This window comes from Pelobates fuscus, chromosome 3 (genome assembly GCF_036172605.1).
Source record: "Pelobates fuscus isolate aPelFus1 chromosome 3, aPelFus1.pri, whole genome shotgun sequence".
Lineage (NCBI taxonomy): Eukaryota > Metazoa > Chordata > Amphibia > Anura > Pelobatidae > Pelobates > Pelobates fuscus.
The window spans coordinates 12,881,510-12,905,136 of record NC_086319.1 but is presented as its reverse complement, the minus strand read 5'-3'; the positions used below and the strand labels follow the sequence as shown (position 1 = coordinate 12,905,136).

Below are 23,627 nucleotides of genomic sequence, written 5' to 3'. Positions count from 1 at the left end.
ATTTATTTAGATGTCTGCAGCTTGCAAGGTGCGTTGTAAAGATTCAAGAAGCAAATATTGTATTGATAACTATTTAATTTGCATCTGACATCCATATTACTGTGCTTTTAAACATGTCCGAATGTTACCGGAGAGTTTCTGTGGCGTAACATTTTTTGTCTTTTTTTTTGTTTTTAAGTTTATTTTGTTTGTTATTTTTCTTTGTTTCCAGAAAACCCAGGAGTTTGCATTTGTTTCTATTAAATGTAGGTTATTATCATTTTGCTGTTGAAGGCTCGGTGTGCAGTAAGTTTCAGACGTACGGACCGTTCTCATCTGCAGAATCCTCGAGCTACCAACTGGCGTCCAAATAATTCTGACAGTGTTCAACAAATAAAATATAGAAAAGTTTATGTCCAGGAAATCAGAACGTCTATTCCTTTAACCAAATAATTTCATTTTTTTCCCTTTGTTTTTATTTTTTTAAGACTTGAAACAATCCATTTACCAGCCCCCCCAAAAAAATCTGTTACCTCTGTTATTAAGGTAAGATGCTGGCATTTAACGCTTTATAACTATGGTCATTACACAACAAAGGCTCCAGAATACAATCTGCTCATCCATGAACCAGCTGATAAAAGTCACGTTAAATCACGTGTTCCTGGGGGTCGGTAAATCAATGACTATCGGTGGGTTTACGGGCTGATAATTCACAGTACATACAGAGGAATTCACGTAAGTTGTTGTTCCGTCAGCCATGACGCCATAACCTAAAATAAGTTAAAAAATAAATTAAAAAGTGATATTTTATGATAAACTGTGAATGTACAGAATGGAAGAATTGTTCCCAAAATCAGCATTATTTGCCTAAATTATGCAATAACATCCTTTGATCTGCAGCAAGTAATATAATTTAAGGAAATATGATATCCTCAATTCTATCTGGACCTTTCTCTTCCTCTTCTGGTAAACACCCAACAATGACATATTTATTAACAGAAGACACGCTAGGTGATAAAGTCTAACACTTTGCATTCATCTATTTTAATCTATGCTAATACGCTAATAGTAATCTGTGTTTATCACGTGCTGAGTTTGTGTAATCAAAGAAAAAATGAATCCTGGTTATTTTCACATAGTATATACAGGGTGGGACACAATTCAGAGTAGGATTTGAAAGGTAAATAACAAATTTGTTAGTAGTTCATTTTTTGGTTGCAAGTACAAATTATAACTTAAGTCTTGGGAGATTGATGATGGGTCATTTCACGAAGCATCAAAGAGTAAAATTAGTGGACTTCTATTGATGTGAGATATGATTGAAAAAAAATGTATGTCCTGTATGGAAAATCATCCTGAAATGTGGTTTCATACAGCCAGGGCCCCAATGGACTTCCTGAGACAACTGTAATTTAGAAAAATTCCCAGTTGAATTGGCCGCCATGTTGGACTGACCTTTTAGTTCCTGGTAACGTCCGGTGGGGATATGTAAAGGAGCGGGTTACATGAACAAACTGCATACACTCAAGCGGTTCAATGAGAATACCGTGCAGAGATTTGAGCACTAGAGCCTCAAACATGAATTAATGTTATGAACAATGCAATCTAAAGAGCCCGACTTTGCGAGGCGGCAAATGGAGCTCATTTAAAAGATGTCATCATCAGTACCTAGTCAAACAAAACTGCGAATGTTAAGCATTCATTGTGTATAGTATCACTGGAATCGGTTCCTTAATAAAAAAGTTATTGTCTCCTCAAACCCTACTCTGAGGTTTGGCTCACCCCGTATTTTTTATTCTGTTCAAAGACATTACTAACAATAAAGGTAAATCCCCAACTCTTATTGATACTAATTAGTATATACAAGTCATGTGCTAAGTTAGAGGTAAGTTAGAGCAAAGTTAGAGGTAAGTAAGAGCTAAGTTAGAGCTAACTTGCGTTCTTCCTGTAAAGTCATCTCATGGGCTATCATAAATGACATAAACATATTGTTTGTTATTGGCACTGGTTGTGCCTCTAAATTCTAACTTGTGTCTCGGCATGTGGAGGGGGGATTAGGGAGTTACATAGAAACATAGAATGTGACGGCAGATAAGAACCATTCGGCCCATCTAGTCTGGCCAAACTTATCGCAGGGTCTGCAATTGGGTCTCATATTTTTGTTCGTTATTAGTCATCTCAGGGTAAATCCTGATTTTTTTCAATTTTTATACATTTCCAATGCCCATCAATGCCCCAATATAAAATGCTTTATATGCGGTGAAGTCACGAAGCCAAATTAGGCCCCTGCCCCATTCAGTTCCCAAGCTTGGACTTTTTAGCAATGACTTCTATGTTAGTCACGTGTCTTATTTGGGGCAGTTTGTGGCAAATCAGAAAATGGATTTGCATTCAGCTACCTGCTCTAGTTGGCCACTGAGAACTTCCTATTGAAGTTTATAAACTTAGACAAAATGATGTCAAGATTGATGTGATGATGTCATATGTCAGATTTGTAGAATTTAGCAGCCCTCCTACCCAAATTATCTACAAAAGCCATATTCTTTCAGATTATTAATAAAACTCAAACTGTATCACTTTCATTTTTAAATCACTCATACAAAGTGTATTTATTTAAAATCTAAACCCCAGAGAATTTTAACGTTACAAGTACCGTACCTTCATGTATGTGACCGAAGACGTGGAGTCGTGGCTGTATTCGTCTCTGGACTGTATTTAATAACTCCACGCAGCCCACTCTTTGCAACTTCCTGGGTACCCAATCTAAAAAGCCTTAAAGAAAACATTCCGCATTGGTGATTGTGGCCGTAACAGGATTTATGCTAAATCAATAAATCAGAATAATATATGAAATGTAATAGTTTAATCTGAAAAATATAAATTTAGATTAATTTAAAAAAAAAAAAAAAAAACCTGGAGAAACAATTCAGATAAAGTCATGTAAAAAACTACAAAAATCCTTGTTTAATTTGTAACATTTTATATAAATATATCTAAGTACCACAACGTTTCTACATTAGCGATGAGAATTTCACCCAAGTTACCATTACTGTTCTGGAAGTAAGTCACAGGAGTCCATACTGAATAGATAGGATATTGCACATACTGGGATTAAAACGTCATTAAAGTAAATCATGCAGTTGTGTGTGATTCCCTAATACATACCACCCAATCATCCTGAATCTGGCAGACAGTCCCAATATGTGACACTCGTTTTAGGCTTTTTGCCAGGTGCCATACATTTTGAGAAACTGAAGAATGCCCGAGAACAATGATGTAAGACTATCAGCTGTACACATTTGTACACAAGTTGCAGCATGGCCTTCTGTTTACAGCTATCCACGTAGTGGCCATCGGTGTGCACGCCGGGTTTGGTCCATGCCAGCCAATGCACGTCACCAGTGATAAACATTTGGTCTCTGTTTTGCCCCTCCACATCTCCTACCCTAATGTTACACCTCCCAATGTTGGTATGCGTGCTGGCACAATGTATAGATTATATTTTATCATTTACAGGTCACATGTGACCCTTTCAAAGTTCCCGGGACACAGATCTGCCGACAGGGAAGGAGTTAAGCTACGGTTATGCTAAATATCTCTCCTGTCAGCTCTGCGTAATTTCCCTCATATCATTAACATATAGTAAATACAGCCATAATTATGGGGCGCCACTGACAGATCTATACAATAAACGCTTGTCAAGGTTTTTCTTCACAGTCTTCCAATTTTATCATCTGTCATTGTGGCAGCTGGTCTCGATGAATTGCCGGGAATAATTCCATTGACTGAATGCAGGAAAGAGGGATCAAGGTCTACTAGTTTTTCCCTAAATACAGACACGATATTTTATGTATATTTACCTTTATTGATATCTCTCGCTACTGTTCTATATAATATAAAATCTGTTCTGTTACAGTTACAAAGAGCTGGGGATCTCGGGTATTGTTGGCCCTGACAGAAGACATCATGGAGAAATCATAGAGATGTGAGATGGGATGTGCAGCTCCCACTGGACCTGCTAAGCTTTAGAACGCCATCTTTATCTAGTGGGCCAGGCTGCACAGATCAACCCTTATTGTGCATCTAATGAGACTTCTCTATGGTGTTTACTGTCAGATGCAGCAGGGCAGGAAGTCCTCCAGCAGGTCCTTCAGCTCCACAAGATGCAGCAGAAGCAGAGCATGGGGGTTTTAGTTAGGGATATTCCTGGATTTCGTCTGAGTCTGGGATTTCCAGTGGATTGCTGGGGATCAAGGTTGACCCCCTCCTCTTATCTGGGTTGGGAGAGAGGATTGGTGGGTCCATCTACCAAATCCAAACCAAGCTTTGGCCTCAAATAAACAAACACTTTGATTGTCTGGATCTCTGGGTGAGGGTGTTGGGATAGATCCAAGTTATGGAAATAGCATGCTATGAGTTACATTATTTTATAGATTAACGTGTCCTTACCTAGTGGTGGCCCATGAGTTATTAGGATATCGGTGCCGTCTGGGATAAGATTCCACTTGTCGAGCAGAGCTTGTCCACGAGGAAGATTAAACCCCCAGCCATAAAACCACGGCTGCCTGTAGGAGAGACAACCAACTTCAGGCACATTCTGACAGTATAGACAGAGAGACAAAGAGCTGCAGAATATCCACTGCACAGCACGCACTGCATGACATGTAACATACACTGCATGACATGTAACATACACTGCATGACATGTAACACACACTGCACGACATGTAACATACACTGCACATCACGTACTGCATGGCATGTAACACACACTGCATGACATGTAACATACACTGCACATCAAACATTGCATGACATGTAACATACACTGCACAGCACGCACTGCATGACATGTAACACACACTGCATGACATGTAACATACACTGCACATCAAACATTGCATGACATGTAACATACACTGCACATCACGTACTGCATGACATGTAACATACACTGCACATCAAACATTGCATGACATGTAACACACACTGCATGACATGTAACATACACTGCACATCACATCCTGCATGACATGTAACACACACTGCACATCACGTACTGCATGACATGTAACACACTGCATGACATGTAACACACACTGCATGACATGTAACCCACACTGCACATCAAACACTGCATGACATGTAACATACACTGCACATCACGTACTGCATGACATGTAACACACTGCATGACATGTAACACACACTGCACACCACACACTGCATGACATGTAACACACACTGCACACCACACACTGCATGACATGTAACACACACTGCACATCACGTAACACACACTGCATGACATGTAACATACACTGCACATCACACACTGCATGACATGTAACACACTGCATGGCATGTAACACACACTGCACATCACATACTGCATGACATGTAACACACACTGCATGACATGTAACATACACTGCACATCACACACTGCATGACATGTAACAAACACTGCCTGGCATGTAACACTCTGCAGAGCACGCACTGCATGGCATGTAACATACACTTACAGCATGCATGTCATTGTGTGCTGTGTATGCCATGCCTGTTGTATGCAGTATTTTCTAAGTGGCGATACGTGGTGTATTTATATGTTCCAGTGTGTGCTACATTTTGCTTGTGTTCCAAGCGGTACATGGTACAGTAACATGTAGTATAAACTATGTGCACTATTTGTTACATGCAGTATATTCTATGCACAGTTTGTTACATGCAGTATATTCTATGCACAGTTTGTTACATGCAGTACATACATATTACACAGATCACACAATACACATCATCTATATTGCATAATATGTAAAACATATATCATGTATGTATTATTTATCAACGTCCTTCCGAAGACTAATTGCTAACTCATCCTATATATATATACACACACACAAAATGGGATAAGAATATAGTATAAACCGGTTTCATATAATATTTATTATCTATAAAATATTTCTGAATTCTATTAAATGTTCATAAGCTCTGACATTCTCAAACGTTTCCAATGGACTCATTATAGACACACGATGGAGTTTGCAGGTAAAGTCTGCTAATTCTGGATAAAAAAATCATTCCAAGGTTTTTTTTGTTTTTTTTTTGCTCTGAATCATTCTCTCTGTTAAGGTATCCATCCATTGGAATACGTTTCATAGAGAATCACGGTTACCATGGAAACCATGAAAAATTCTCTTCTCTGAAACAGATGTCTCATTTACTTGAAAATTAGACTGTTTAAAAAAAAAACACAGTAAAAAAATTAATTTATAAATTTACAGGAACGCTGTATACATGGTGCGAAGTCACCTATATAGATCCACTAACGTCTAAGATAATTGTTTTTGATTTTCACTATTTTCCAGTTTCTTATAACAATATCCAATACAGCTGGGATAAATCAAGTCTCTGCTCCGTCCACTATACTGCCACACTGCCATAGCCACCAAGTGTCCCGAAATAATGGATCAATCACTGAGAATGTCTGCTGGATGGCTGCCATGTTCTTTGTATCAATGACTAAGATTCTTCTTTTTTTCAGGCAATTTTTAAGGTCACCTCTCGATGTATGTCACTAGTACACGCCATCTTCAGCCATGCCACATCCTGCTCTCACGTCTCCATGTTAGGAAGCATGCTATGAACCCAGGAAGTATGACATAAAATCGGGAAGTATGCCATAAACCTGGGAACTTTGACACGAACCCAAGAAGTATGCCATAAACCCAGTATCTTTGACATGAGCCCGAGAAGTATGCCATGAACCCAGGAAGTATGCCATGAACCCGAGAAGTATGCCATAAACCCGGGAAGTATGCCATAAACCCGGGAAGTATGCCATGAACCCAGGAAGTATGCCATGAACCCGAGAAGTATGCCATGAACCCGAGAAGTATGCCATAAACCCGGGAAGCATGCCATAAACCCGGGAAGTATGCCATAAACCTGAAAAGTATGTCATAAACCTGGAAAATATGTCATGAACCCGAGAAGTATGCAATGAACCCAGGAAGTATGCCATAAACCCAGGAAGTATGCCATGAACCCGAGAAGTATGCCATGAACCCGAGAAGTATGCCATGAACCCGAGAAGTATGCCATGAACCCGAGAAGTATGCCATGAACCCGAGAAGTATGCCATGAACCCGAGAAGTATGCCATGAACCCAGGAAGTATGCCATGAACCCAGGAAGTATGCCATGAACCCAGGAAGTATGCCATGAACCCAAGAAGTATGCCATGAACCCGAGAAGTATGCCATGAACCCGAGAAGTATGCCATGAACCCGGGAAGTATGCCATAAAACCGGGAAGTATGCCATGAAGCTGGGAAGTATGCCATGAACACGGGAAGTATGCCATGAACCCCGAAAGTATGCCACGACCCCAGGAAGTATACCATAAAACCGGGAAGTATGCCATGAAGCTGAGAAGTATGCCATTAACCCGGGAAGTATACCATAAAACCGGGTAGTATGCCATGAAGCTGAGAAGTATGCCATTAACCCGGGAAGTATGCCATAAAACCGGGAAGTATGCCATGAAGCTGAGAAGTATGCCATTAACCCGGGAAGTATGGCATAAACCCGTAAAGTATGCCATGAACCCGTAAAGTATGCCATGAACCTGGGAAGTATTCCACAATCCCAGGAAGTATGCAATAAACCTGGGAACTATGCCATGAATACAGGAAGTATGCCATGAACCCGTGACGTATGCCATGAATACAGGAAGTATGCCATAAACCCAGTAACTTTGACATGAGCCTGAGAAGTATGCCATGAACCCAGGAAGTATGCCATGAACCCGAGAAGTATGCCATAAACCCGGAAAGTATGTCATAAACCCGGGAAGTATGTCATAAACCCGGAAAGTATGTCATAAACCCGGAAACTTTGACATGAACCCGAGAAGTATTCCACAATCCCAGGAAGTATGCAATAAACCTGGGAACTATGCCATGAATACAGGAAGTATGCCATGAACCCGAGAAGTATGCCATAAATACAGGAAGTATGCCATAAACCCAGTAACTTTGACATGAACCCGAGAAGTATGTCATAAAACCAGGAAGTAGAACATGAACCCGGGAAGTATGCCATAAACCCGGGAAGTATGCCATAAACCCGAGAAGCATGCAATGAACCCAGGAAGTATGCCATGAACCCGGGAAGTATGCCATGAACCCAGGAAGTATGCCATCAACCAGGAAGTATACCATCAACCAGGAAGTATACCATAAACCTGGAAAGTATGCCATGAATACAGGAAGTATGCCATGGACCTGGGAAGTATGCCATAAACCCAGGAAGTATGCCGTGAACCCGAGAAGTATGCCATGAACCCAGGAAGTATAACATGTACCCGGAAGTATGCCATAAAACCAGGAAGTATGCCATGCACCTGGGAAGTATGACATGAAGCTAGCAAGTATGTCATAAACCCAGGAAGTATGCCATAAACCCAGGAAGTATGCCGTGAACTCGGGGAGTATGCTATGAATCCAGGAAGTATAACATGAACTTGGGAAGTTGCCATGAACCCAGGAAGTATGCCATAAACCCGGGAAATATGACATGAAGAAGGGAAGTATGTCATAAACCAGGGAAGTATGTCAAACCAGGGACGTAAGCCATGAACCCAGGAAGTAGGCCATAAACCCAGGATGTATGCCATAAATGCGGGAAGTATGCCATGAACTTGGGAAGTATGCTGTAAACCAGGAAAGTATGCTTTAAACCAGGAAAGTATGCCATAAACCCGGGAAGTATGCCACAAACCCAGGAAGTATGCCATGAACACAGGAAGTATGCCATGAACACAGGAAGTATGCCATGAACACAGGAAGTATGCCATGAACTCAGGAAGTATGCCATGAGCCCAGAAAGTATGCCATAACCCCGGGAAGTATGCCGTGAACACAGGAAGTATGCCGTGAACACGGGAAGTATACCATGAACTCGGGAAGTATACCATGAACTCGGGAAGTATACCATGAACTCGGGAAGTATACCATGAACTCGGGAAGTATACCATGAACTCGGGAAGTAAGCCATAAACCAATTGTGTTCCACTAATAAACATAAGATGTCGACTAAATCACAAAGGTGTAACGCAGAATATAAATATATACACAGTCAGGGAATACAGAATATTTATCCAATACTGAATATTTCAACTCTGGTGTGTGAGAAATTCTATGACGGCAGGCCACCGGGGAAGATACTCGGAGAAGTGAGAAAATTGAGAAGAACTAAGAAGAAGATTTAGCTTAAGACCCTGATTATGTTAAAAAGACATAAACTCGCTGGAGGTATCTCCATTCTCCAAGGCTTCCACGTCCTTTTTTCCCAGTTTGGTAAACAATACGTCATTACAGCTCCTACATGGAGGAGATCAGACCACAAAAAGGAGAAATAATCCCCCAAATAACATCTGCAGCGTGAGCTGGCACCAGGTATCAGATAACAAGCCTCAACCTGCCAAAACATCCTGTTAATAATAGCCCCTGCTTTCCTATCAGACTCAGCCAGACAAACGATAATATATCTGAACATAAGGGTTTTATTGGAAAAATGTAAAGTTATCTCCTAATATTTTGCGGTATAAATTAATATTATACCCCCACTTCGTAATGATTCAGGGTCAGTGTCCTTCTCTAAGCAATACGTGTCAGGCTACTGCCACTGATCCAAGCAGTTGGAAACGAAATGACTGACAACTGCAACTGTTTGCAGCCGTAATATATAAACTACTAAAACTACGCTGCAATGAAAGTTCGAGGGATTTATTCCCTAAACTGAGTTACAAAACATTGGAAATCAAATAACATTTTGGAGAAAAAACAAATCTGTAACATTTTTTTCAGCTATTAGAATTTTTTTTTAATCTGACATATTGTCTCCTAAATTTGAAGTCTTCTCTCGATGCAATGCAGCGCTGTTTGGTGATCGCTGGTATTCTGAAAGTAAAGCGAAACATTAACCTCCTCCTTGGTATTCTCATTGCATTGGACGAGCGCAGTGCAAGCTACATAAGCTCTGCAGATATTTTGGTCACAATAGCAGTTTTCTGCACAAACTACCACCCGGACGAGTGGAAAACACACCCTGACCGACACAAACCGGCATGGGGAGAAAAACTAAAAATGACAAGGCTAATAAAGCACCCACCGGCCGAGATATTGGCGAACGCGCAACAGGCCGCATAGCCCAACATGGCGCCACGAGAGGATGGATCCTTGTATTCATCGGACAACTTTACTGCTGATATGGAGGAATGAGCATCTCAATGCCCAGCACCGGGGTCTGCCCCCACCGGGGACAGGGAGCCTGTTACCTCGGCGTTCCTCAAGACCATCTTGGGGGAGCTGTGATCCAACATAGGAGCAGACATCTCACAATTCAGGGTGGCCATGAAGACTGCTATCACAAAGATTACACTATTGGAGGCCACGAGCAGTGTCCAGGACAGCAGGCTGACTAATGTGTAGCAGAAGCCAGAGGAGTTCATGCGGGCTCAACGGGCCACCGAGGCTCAGGTGGAGAAGCTGGAGGACCAGAGGAGGCACTACAATCTGAAAGTTAGGGGCATCCCTGAAGCTGTGGGCCCTGATGAGATACCACACTACGTCAGAAGGCTCTTTGTGGCTTTAACCCCTTAAGGACACATGACGTGTGTGACATGTCAAGATTCCCTTTTATTCCAGAAGTTTGGTCCTTAAGGGGTTAATGTCGTCCCAAGCAGGCTAAAGTGATTAAGGTGGATAGTATGTTTCGTATACCATAACCACAGACTGCCCCAGCCACCACTGTAGCTGACCTTATAATCCACATTCAAACCTCACAGGATAAAGCCTTATTTCTCACAGCAGCCAGGGGAACATCCGATCTCTTTTGAAGGCTCATCTCTCTCCGTTTTCCCGGACCTCACGAAGAACACATTAGCCTGGCGGAGGTCACTGAAACCAATGTTACAAGTTCTATGCGACAAAAATGTTACCTACGGCTGAGGCATTCCCAAGATGCTCATGTTCTATCAACGGAAGACCTAGCGGGCTCATAATCCTCAAGAATTGAAAGCATGCATGAGTAGAGTGGGTCTTGCTGAGGCTGCCGGAGTCAAGGGCACAAACCTATCTAACCTAGATCCCTCAATGATCCCTGTATTCAAGACTCGACCATCCCCTGGACACTCATCCAGCATAGTGGTCACCTGATTGACCTACAACAATTTTTGCAGCGTGACTGTCGTTCCCGATGCTATATACAGTTATTAATATTCTTTACACTCTTGATTTGAAATTTTCTTTTTTTATGTGCTGATTCCCCATACAATTGCCGACTCTAACAGGCCCCCACATACAGACACTAGTGGGTTTCATCTCCCCCCCCCCATCTGATCCCACATTCACTAAAAGTATTCACGAGCTACGTTCACCAGTGTGGGGGGCTTAGCAGCCCCGCAGAACATACCATCTACTTCCAGGCAGGTCAAACCGTTTCCTCACTAGCTATATTCTTACATCAATCACTGATCAGCCAGGCTGGATGCTGTTTACTTCTCACTATTTTACGCCTGAACCACATCCACACGTCTGTTAACCTCCACACACTTAATCACTCACTACTAAAGCAGATACAGACATGTTGGTTTATCTTGTTCATATACAAAAAAAAAAAAAAAAAATGTGCGGATTTATGTCACTATGTTTTTTTGTGCACGCTCATTGTATCGCTGTTGTGGCGATTAATGCTGGAATGTCATTACTTGCACAACTAAAATAAAGAATTAAAAACAAAAAGAGTGGAAGCGTAGAAATGCTACATACAGTCAGGAAGCACTTTCACGCCCCTTGCCAAGAGAACGCAGAATATAAAATGTTGATCTGCTAAATTCTACGATAAATATACAGGGCGCACCGTCCAAATCTGCCCAGAAAGCCTAACTGTGAATCCATTAGCAACGCGTTGGGAAAAACATCTGTAACCAAGGAAACCACTAATTTAGAATCAACAACAGAAATATCAGCCAAGAAACAAAGATTTAAATGTGTGGTCCTATCTATGGCACGATCTGAGTTCCTTTCAATGTTTAATGAAGAGTTGAGCAGTGCACGCTGCTCCTCTGCGGATTTCAGATTATTAAAAACCTGTGTATTAGGCTGGAACCTTCACAAAATCGTTGAATTCTGCGTTGTTGATCCATCTTGTGTCCAAATACTTTCTATTTAGCTGTAATGGCTCTGCAAAGCTGTCAGACACAGACACAAGTGTTCAGGAATATAAAGCATTTTGTGCCGAGCAGCAGAAACTGTCAGCTTGCAGCGTTATCCTGTCCCAGTGCCTTGTGACAGTAACAGGTAATGGAATCTTGCAGGACAGCGACTACGGCGGTTTAATAGGAACACCCGGCCTCCAAAATAAGCCTTCACTATTCGCTGTGATAATGAGGCATGAGGCATGTAATGAGGCACTGCCTATATGTTCTAAACTCACAAAAATACCTTTAACATGACAGAGAAAAAAAAATTAAAATCCAGATATTTTTTTTTTCTTTTCTAACCCCTTAAGGACACATTACATGTGTAACATGTCATGATTCCCTTTTATTCCAGAAGTTTGGTCCTTAAGGGGTTAAACTCCAGTGAAGTTTACAAGCTGCGTCCATCAAAGACGCGCCGACTCCTGGAGTAACAATTCCCTTTTAAGATTGTTAATCTGGGAGACAATTTACTGCTGGATAAGCGAATGCTTCTCTTTATTAAAATCACACTACAGGTGGGGCCGTGCGTTCCTTGTAGATAGTTACAGCAGCACGATTCCGCTTGAATAGACCCCCTCCAACATTTCACTCCTATTGTTTCTTGTTTATACAGAGGATTGTTTTATTACCTGACTCTGCAGCCAGCTGATAACTCTTTAAATGTAGATATAATTAAAAAAAAAAAAAACAACAGACCTGTTTTATAAATATTGAAAATAACCGAACAAGCCAATGCATAATAACGCTAAAAATCACTTGTAAGCATGGGGATTTCAATAAAATTATCTTTGAATTTGATGCGCAAAGAATGAAATATCAGAGCCGTTATTTGAAACATTTGAGTGCGTGCAAAATCCATAAAATAAAGGAAAGCTGAGGAACAAAATAAATGTGGTCTCTTTTTAGGCGCTACGCCCATCGCTTTAATAATGTTGGCCCCCAGCTAACACCGTGATGACATTTTGGAAAATATTCTATGACTTTTCAGGAGGTGATAGCTGACTGGTCCAGCCGTTAGGAGGGGGGGGGGGGGGAGTGGGCAAATGATCAAACTGATACCCCCAAACAATGCGCTCTCTCCCGGTGACATCGTAAATTGGATATTATAAAAGAGACTGCAGAGAGTTAAAAGATGGGAACATTAGGGGGGGTGGGGCCTGGCCGTGGAACTAAGAGGACGCATGCCTCACTAGCTCCGGCAAAAGAAGACCGATAAACGAAAATAAACGGAAAATAAACTGAAAATAAGGCGACACAAAGGTCACACAACGCAGGGGGACACCGGGGCGCACAAAATGATACTCGGCAATCAACGATCCAATCGGTACGCACCCGACACCCTGGAGAGGCCTACCTACATGGTGATCGCGGGAGAGACGGCCGCTCTCCTGCCGCCAAGAAAGGTCAGAAACTCGAATAGGAGCCCTCGTTCCCCCCCCTTTGGCCCGGTCGGGGTTATCCCGGGCCACCCACTCATAATCCCCTCGACTAGGGGTACTCAAGCGAAGCAAACAAAAAGCAAGGAAGACACTAAAGCTGCTTGTAAAATGGCGGACGACTTACACGCCGCAGCCAAGTGCAACGCCAGAGAGGACACAGAGCACCGACTCAATGGCATCTTCACGGCTTTCTGGAGGAAGCTAGAGGCGCTTATGTGGCCTCCAGTACAAGTGTTCCCACCCGACGGCACAACGCGAGACCTAACTGTCCTCCCAGACTCCTCTCCCAAGACGGGCAGGCACCGGAGACAGGCTGCCATGAAACCAGCACGGAATTCCACCAACGGCAAACGACGCCCGAAACGGACTACCAGGGTCCTGGGGCAAACTGCGAGCAAACGCCATCAGTTACCCGGCCCGCTCACTAAGGCCCAGCATAGGCCTCGGAGGGGCACAACCCACCTTGACCGATCGAGTAGGCGGCAAAGCACGAAGACTAACATGGCTTCAGCAACAGCTCGACCACTCGGGAAAAAGAACAGCCAGCGCACACACCACGCAGAGGGGACCCCGACCGGGACTGCACAAACCCTATTAAGAAGACCAAGCACTTACAATTCAGACGGGAGAACCCTCAAACAGGCGGCAACACGTGTCGGAGGACCGCATACCCACCAACTTTTGACATGCCACCAAGGTACGCACTTACAGAGACTTACCTCACAAGACCGGAGAATTTATCGTCCCTACCCAGACAGTATCCAGCACCCGATGGGTATCGGCTGAACCTCTCTGGACACTCCACAGGCTTCACAGCCGAACCTTGCCCCTGGTGACAATTACCTGTTTCTTGAAATGCTTATACATATGTCAGATCCTGCCATTTTGTGATTACTTTATCTGCTTTATCCACCTAAAGTGCAATGTTGTTATATCAGTGCAGAGGGGGGAAGAGACTCTAAAACATTATGGAGAGCGTAGCCCGTAGATTGCCCCTAAACATGGGTCTCCACTTTATACACAGAGACACACAATAACAATGCAATAAGGGTAACACAGATAGGATAGTAACCCACACTAGACACAAGCTATGTTAATCTGCGAACAACTAATTCACTGCTTAACCTTCGCCCAAAGCAAGGCTACACGTTTGACTGCTGTTGATAACAAATTATTGTTATGCCTACACTCATTAGGCGTGTGTTTAGACTACCTGCTCCCATTTAATCTTACTTAACTAGATGCATTTGCCTAGCACATTCCTCGTTCTTTAACTCATGTGTTTCTTAGCGAGTTTAAATCGATCCTGCAATGCCTTAACTAACATTTCAACTACTAAAGCGATTACAGCAACGAGCCAACTGGATGGTACCTACGTGTTTAGTTTTATTTACCTTTCATGACCAGTCTAGCAACAACAAGCGCATATGGGTTTTCCATTTGTTTTGCATTTGTTTAATTCATTTAACTCCTGATGATTCCATCGCTTAGTGTAAAATACCTTTGTAACTGTTACTTTGTGCGTGCTATTAATCTACTGAAAAGCTTGTTTGGTATGAAACATAAAATGAGGCTGTTATTCGTAGGAGATGTACTACTGTGTTAAAGCGATCCCATCCTGTACAAATACTGTATATCCCCTCCTCTTTATTCTGTACCCTATTTGACTCCTGCCTCAATAAAAGAAAGATTGACAAAAAAGATGGGAACATTAAATACACGAGCAGACCTGTTAAAATATAGCCATAAAGCATGTATTGTGTGTGTAAATGGCCGTCAGGCAGCCCTGTCTGCAAACACAACATTGGGAGGTATGTACGGCGGACGTGAGTTGAAGGACCATAGTGTCAGCGTGGCCCCTTGCGCAGAGCCCTGATACAGGGCTCTCATTGGGCAGTAAAGTTATTTTAATATAACAAAAGGCTTGTTTAATGATGTGCTCACACTACTCTTTCTGAGGACCTACGACATAGAACAGGGGTGCAAAATCAGGACTGGCCGCCAAAAGTCAGGACAGATTAGAGATATGCATCTGGATAGCAATGCACATACAATTATGGGACTACAACTCCCATGATTCTCCAGCACTCTAAATGCTGCTAAAGTTACTGGAAGTTACACAACAGCTGGACAGTCACTCGATGTGTCTATAGAACTGAGATAAGAAAAGGTGATATGAAATATCTCTTTAGAGAACGTTAAAGGAAACTGACATTTCTATGGAATCTACATTTTTTGAGAATGGAAAAAACAAGCAATCGATACGTTTCTGTTCGTTAGTTATTCAGTTGTTGAAAAATCTCACATGTGACAATTTCACTTTATATTTCCCTTTAAAGCCCTGGGGCCACGCACTGCAAATCTTTTAACACCGTTACAGATTGCATTACGCAGTAATATTGTAGCTTGCACGGACAAGAAGCACAAATCGTTTTATCCAATACAGGAAAGTAATTGGGGAGTTAATAAATAAAAAAAAAACAGAAAATATCTGTACTCTGCTTACACGGATGTAATTGTGAATTGCGAAGTCCTACAAACTCTGATCACGTGTTTATTTGCTGCAAATTTAAACGGTTTACTTTGTGATATTCTTTGAATTCTTTATATCGAGATAAAACACTTCCATGACTGGAAGAATAGAGGAAGGAGGAAGAGACAAAATATAGTGCGGTAACAACTGCAAATACTTCTTACAAAACAAATATTTAATTATAATTATAAAATCACTCATCCCTTCATTATTCTAGGTGTGCCACTAATTACAAATCCTCGCTGAACAGGTTTACATTGACTGCCTCGCTTTCACCATTCCACATAACCAGCTCGTCCTCTCCAACGCGGTAATGGCCGACCATCCCACCGGAAACACGAGCCTCTAGAAACCCCCTGACATGCTATCGAGCCTATTTATCAAGAGGATTAGTTTCTTATGACCTTAATAAAATCGGACTAAGATTTGTAACGATTTTCCCAGTTGCCAAATCAAGGCCAGCTGGTTGTCAGAAAGTCAACAATAGCAAAAAAAAGTCGAAACATATAAAATATGAAACAAACAGAAAAAAAGCCCAATATTATCTATATACACACAAACCAACAATATATTGCAGCAGCTAAATCTCAGATTCCTATGGGGCGTGAATTGACACATACCTGGGAGTTTTATACACCCTCGAAAACTTCAATAACTCTAACGACATGCTATCTGTATCAATTCAAGGTACAAATAGTATATTTCACATCCCGTTGACAAATAAAGCTGCTATGTGCAGTAAATTTCTCTTTTCATCACATCTCGAAGAATGGAAGACTTTTTTTTTTTTTTTTTGCGTGAAGCCTGTGATAAAATATTCATTCGATGTATAAACATTATCCCAGGTGCATGCGCTGTGCCCACGAAAGAGGATTTAACATTTATATTAAGCAATACATTACGCTTCTAGAATGAGTTAAATAACGGCCCGCTGTCTCTCTTCTAAAGTTTAGTACCCGCAGCAGTGTTACACCATATAAAATATCCGTATGCGCAGAGTAGATTATCTGGTTTTTAATAAGTTCGGCTTACCATGGGGACCCATATATTCGAAATCCCCGAACTGTGACTTCCGAGTCTTGGAGATAGATACAGTTTGTTAGGAGAGATTGGACATTTTCGTAATTCTCGGGTTTCAGCTTTGACACAGAAGGAAAGTAATAGAAATCTTGTTTTATTAAATCGGCCATGAACTCGTGGTCAAAGGTGAGCTCATGGTTTCCAGCTATAACGATTTTATATTCGTACGGGAGGCTTCCTATAAGGGAGAGAGGAAGATAAAAATGTGTTATTCATGAGCAGGAATTAGATGCAGCTGTTAAAGGAGTAGCTTACAGTAAACAGAAATGATACAGTGTTTTCTTTTCTATGGCAATTGTTTCAAATTTATCACTAAAAATTATCCATCTCCCCAAGTATGGCACCACGGTCAGACAATCAGTCAGATCTTCGTAATTTGCTCTACAGACAGTGAAATCAGCTGATATTTAACCAGTCACAGAACATTTAGCTTGTCACTTATGTCAGCCCTTAGCCCTTAGGGTATTATAGCTCAATTACATTGTATCCTTTAACCCCTTAAGGACCAAACTTCTGGAATAAAAGGGAATCATGACATGTCACACATGTCATGTGTCCTTAAGAGGTTAAACCAAAGTAACATTATATTATTTTTTTTTTTTTTTATGTATTCCAAATTCTGGTTTCATAAATGCAAGGAGAATTTTACCGTTATTATGGTAATTGGATGCCCTTGCAGTAAAATATGAAAACAAGTATTGAATCCCGTGACCGGGAAACATTTTGATTGTAAAGTACGTCTTTGCTAAAGCAGCGATTAAAGTCTCATTTTACAATTAAAACTTTTAGAAGACTTCAATATTTATTTCGTAGCTGTCCAAGAGTGATTGGGGGGATGACTCCTCAAACCCAGACGGTTGTTGCTTCTCTGCAAATCTTTTTACAATTTTCCGTGAAGTCGGATGGCCGCGGTTAGCCAACAGTCAGGTTATATGGACTGATCGGTTAAAAAAAAGTGGAGGTTTAAACACTAAGAACTTCCTCAGCGTTTCTGATTGAAACATCGAGAGCCCGAGAGCCTACAGGAAGAAAGTTCATAAGAAAAAAAAAATAGTGTTTTCTACAAATTATTTTGGTTATAACACAAATTCTGGAAAATGAAAAATAATAAAATGACAAATCTTGAATAAGAAATTCAATTTTAGAAAGATATCAAGTGAACTCGCACAGGGTCGTGATCCGCAACGGTTTTCTAAGACGTGGAAGCAAATACTAGTATATTCTTTATAATCCTATACCTTCATATAGTTACAGAGCTGATCAAATAAATGGGTCTTTGTAGCAGCTAATGATTGCTCGCTGCATTTCTTGTAATCTAACACTATTCTCCTATCCAACATTTTGAAAAATAAACCAGATGAATAATGTTGCAATTAGTGGCTGAATTAATCAGCGATTTAAAGGGACACTATAGGCACCTAGACCTTATCTTATTAAAGTGGCCTGGGTGCAGCGTCCCTGTCCCCTTAGTTCTGCAGCTGTAAACATTAAACTTCACGAGTAATTACAGTGTTTACATTGCAGGGTTAAGAGAGTCTTTCAGGCAGACACTAGAGGTGCTCCCTGGCCTTTCACGGGGTTTGACTCAGCCAAACTATGCTGGATGTTCTCAAACATTGCTTGAGGATGTCCAGATTCTTCTGAATCCACATATAGGGAAGGCCTAATGAGCTCACAGCACTTGCTGCGCATGCACATCAGGTCCCCCCCATGAGCTGACGTCGGCGAAGTAGGAGCCCAACCTAGCTCGGAGGGACTTTGGCGCTGGAATCAGATGAGCAAAAAAAAAAAAAAGGATGCTTAACCCTTTACTTTCTCTGGAGGGTAGTGCACGGGTGGGGCAGAGGGACCCTTTGATATTAAGAATACATCTTTGAATTGCTAATACACCATTTTCCTTTAGTTGTAACTTTGGATTAATTTCTGCATATTGGCTGAGTGTACTAACTAGCTACTAAGCTAACTGGTTAAATAACACTTTCCACATAGAAACATAGAATGTGACGGCAGATAAGAACCATTCGGCCCATGTAGTCTGCCCACGTCACGGTTAACCAGTGAGTGGGCTACTCTGACCAGGCCGATGACACACTGGGTGAGATTTATCAAGACAAGATCAGGCACTATTCAGGTGCTAAATAAGGAGATATCGCTATGGAAATGGATAGAATGTCTCTTAGCGTTTAGGGCGTCCTTTGTGTTGTCTTGATAAAATCTCACCGACAGTCTGAAATCTCAAAACTATTTAAGAGTTTCTTTCGATGAGCGAGAGATGAACCGACCTGCTGACTTGCGAGTGCTTTGCAGTCAGAGGGGAAATAACAGCCATATCTCGTAACCTTTCATTATCATCTCGTTATACACATATCCTTCCAGTTGGTATCGATAATAAGGAATCGTCTGGCGGTTTTTCTGAGCTGTAATGTTCTCAGACATCTGATTTGGTGGAATGCAAAATATATTGAATTGTAAATAACTACAAATCCCATTTCCGCAGTTACCCAGCCCGTCTAGATTAAAGACTTCCGAAACTTCAGAAATAACTCTGACACTATTCTAGTGGATACACAGGATCTGTAACAACGGACGCCCAGTACAATGACAGCTTAATGAACAAGAAAAGAAAATAAGCTATTGATGGGGGCGACGCTATAGGAATACGAGGGGCTAATTCAGAAACAATTAATGGAAATTAGACATTGTTGTCTTTTCCACAGCATTTGCTGAAAGTCTAGCACTTTGGCCTAAAAGATGCGTTTTCCCAAATATAGCACAATGTCAGCCAATCGTGTTACTTCTTCTAAAGTCAGTGAAAACCTCCTTACTTTGGTTTTGAAGGAACCTACGTGAGAGCCCATTTGGCCCTTCGATTTTCTGAAGTGACCAAAAGTGTGTTTGGTCAAAAAGCTCTTGACTGACCTGAGACAGGTGTGCAGGCACAGGCAGAGATAGATGCGGTTCACATAAGAGTGAAAATAAGGGACAGGCTGGTGGAGCTCTCCAGCCAGATACAGCAGGTGAAACAGAAAGAGGTCTCTTTAGAGACCAGGCACCACCACCACAATATACGCATACGGGCAATATCCAAGGTAGTAGGAGGGGAGGAACTGCTCCCGTTTGTGGGCTTCAGAGGAAGCTCAGAAACGCCACACATCACCTCAGCATTCCGCGTTGGCGTCTGCTACCCCCAGTGGGAGTCCCCAGAGACATCATAGCTGTCACAAGAGATATAATGGCGAGATCTGCCATAACGAACTGTTCCAGAGACATGGGCACAGTGCACGTTGAAGGATATATACAGTGATCTCACGTTCTCGGTCGGCTTTGGTTTTGTCCCGTTTTGTCACAGTGGCAGGATAGGAAATAGGCTCCCCATTAGGAAGCTTATGGAAATGGTTGAACATGGTACTTGGTATGTTTGGTAGGTTTCGAGTCCTGTCGGTGGCTCAGAACCTGGTGGGGTAGGGGTATCCGGGTATACCCCTACTATGGTTAATTATAATAAATTGTTGGCACTTTAAGTTATGTTCATGTTGGAATAATGTTATATATATACACGTTATTTATTTATAAATGAGCCATTGCCTTTTATATCTAACAGAAGGCTACGGATGTGATAGCGGGGTATGGGGCAATGACCTGTTTTCTATGTTAAGTTATTACTATTTAATAAAAGCTGTGGACAGTTTCGACCCATATACCCTTGTGTCCGTGTTTTATTGGGATAGGTAAGTGGGGGGGCTTGGCCAAGGTACCGACTGCCCGTATGGCGACTATACACTGGTCATGTACCTTTGTTTTCCAATCTCTCCCTTTTTGCTATTCTACACCCATATTCATATTCATATTCTACACCCATATGCTTTGACTTATGTCAGTTATGTGACTCTCAGATACTGGAATTACGCCTATAAATGCTAATAAAATACAAATTAAAAAAAAAGTTAAAACTGATTGTAACAAAAACCAGAATCAGTTCATATTTTCCAAACGTTCCAACAGTTTCTGGGTGAAAACAGAGAGAGATCTTGTATTTAGCACTTACCAAGCCAGTCGTTAAATTTCTTCACTTCGCTTGGCAGTCCGAGCTCGGTAAAGTCCCCGGCATGGATTAGGACATCTCCATACGGCATCTGCATCACATCGGTTCTAGAATGCGTGTCGGAAATACAAACAAATCGAGTGTATCCGGGGGGCTTGGGGGCATCATGGGGTACGGGATCCACCCTGAAAAAAGGATATCATACAATTCAACAAAATAACCGGATCACACACATCGACAAATTATATACTGCAATATAGACCGGGGACAGTCACACTATATACTGCAATATAGACTGGGACAGTCACACTATATACTGCAATATAGACTGGGGCAGTCACACTATATACTGCAATATAGACCGGGGGCAGTCACACTATATACTGCAATATAGACTGGGGGCAGTCACACTATATACTGCAATAAAGACTGGGGCAGTCACACTATATACTGCAATATAGACTGGGGGCAGTCACACTATATACTGCAATATAGACTGGGGGCAGTCACACTATATACTGCAATATAGACTGGGGGCAGTCACACTATATACTGCAATATAGACTGGGGGCAGTCACACTATATACTGCAATATAGACTGGGGGCAGTCACACTATATACTGCAATATAGACTGGGGGCAGTCACACTATATACTGCAATATAGACTGGGGGCAGTCACACTATATACTGCAATATAGACCGGGGACAGTCACACTATATACTGCAATATAGACTGGGGCAGTCACACTATATACTGCAATATAGACTGGGGGCAGTCACACTATATACTGCAATATAGACTGGGGGCAGTCACACTATATACTGCAATATAGACTGGGGGCAGTCACACTATATACTGCAATATAGACTGGGGCAGTCACACTATATACTGCAATATAGACTGGGGGCAGTCACACTATATACTGCAATATAGACTGGGACAGTCACACTATATACTGCAATATAGACCGGGGACAGTCACACTATATACTGCAATATAGACCGGGGACAGTCACACTATATACTGCAATATAGACTGGGAGCAGTCACACTATATACTGCAATATAGACTGGGGGCAGTCACACTATATACTGTAATATAGACTGGGGGCAGTCACACTATATACTGCAATATAGACCGGGGACAGTCACACTATATACTGCAATATAGACTGGGGGCAGTCACACTATATACTGCAATATAGACTGGGGGCAGTCACACTATATACTGCAATATAGACTGGGGGCAGTCACACTAGATACTGTAATATAGACTGGGGGCAGTCACACTATATACTGCAATAAAGACTGGGGCAGTCACACTATATACTGCAATATAGACTGGGGGCAGTCACACTATATACTGCAATATAGACTGGGGGCAGTCACACTATATACTGTAATATAGACTGGGGGCAGTCACACTATATACTGCAATATAGACCGGGGACAGTCACACTATATACTGCAATATAGACTGGGGGCAGTCACACTATATACTGCAATATAGACTGGGGGCAGTCACACTATATACTGCAATATAGACTGGGGGCAGTCACACTATATACTGCAATATAGACTGGGGGCAGTCACACTATATACTGCAATATAGACTGGGGGCAGTCACACTATATACTGTAATATAGACTGGGGGCAGTCACACTATATACTGCAATATAGACTGGGGGCAGTCACACTATATACTGCAATATAGACTGGGGGCAGTCACACTATATACTGTAATATAGACTGGGGGCAGTCACACTATATACTGCAATATAGACTGGGGGCAGTCACACTATATACTGCAATATAGACTGGGGGCAGTCACACTATATACTGCAATATAGACTGGGGGCAGTCACACTATATACTGCAATATAGACTGGGGGCAGTCACACTATATACTGCAATATAGACTGGGGGCAGTCACACTATATACTGTAATATAGACTGGGGGCAGTCACACTATATACTGTAATATAGACTGGGGGCAGTCACACTATATACTGCAATATAGACTGGGGGCAGTCACACTATATACTGCAATATAGACTGGGGGCAGTCACACTATATACTGTAATATAGACTGGGGGCAGTCACACTATATACTGTAATATAGACTGGGGGCAGTCACACTATATACTGCAATATAGACTGGGGGCAGTCACACTATATACTGCAATATAGACTGGGGGCAGTCACACTATATACTGTAATATAGACTGGGGGCAGTCACACTATATACTGCAATATAGACTGGGGGCAGTCACACTATATACTGCAA

At 41.8% G+C, this 23,627-nt stretch overlaps 1 protein-coding gene across 1 annotated transcript in view; it reads right to left on the bottom strand.

The window, feature by feature from the left end:
• Window positions 1-142: 142 nt before the first annotated feature.
• Window positions 143-23,627, bottom strand: part of MPPED1 (metallophosphoesterase domain containing 1) — a 64,642-nt gene continuing 41,157 nt past the window's right edge. Inside the window, exons 3-7 of the mRNA XM_063445049.1 lie at window positions 21,343-21,524; window positions 17,250-17,475; window positions 4,429-4,544; window positions 2,638-2,751; window positions 143-749 (exon numbers count right to left, since the gene is read on the bottom strand). Coding sequence (XP_063301119.1) covers window positions 631-749; window positions 2,638-2,751; window positions 4,429-4,544; window positions 17,250-17,475; window positions 21,343-21,524 — 757 coding nt within the window. The 3' untranslated portion in view covers window positions 143-630. The remainder of the gene's footprint in view (window positions 750-2,637; window positions 2,752-4,428; window positions 4,545-17,249; window positions 17,476-21,342; window positions 21,525-23,627) is intronic.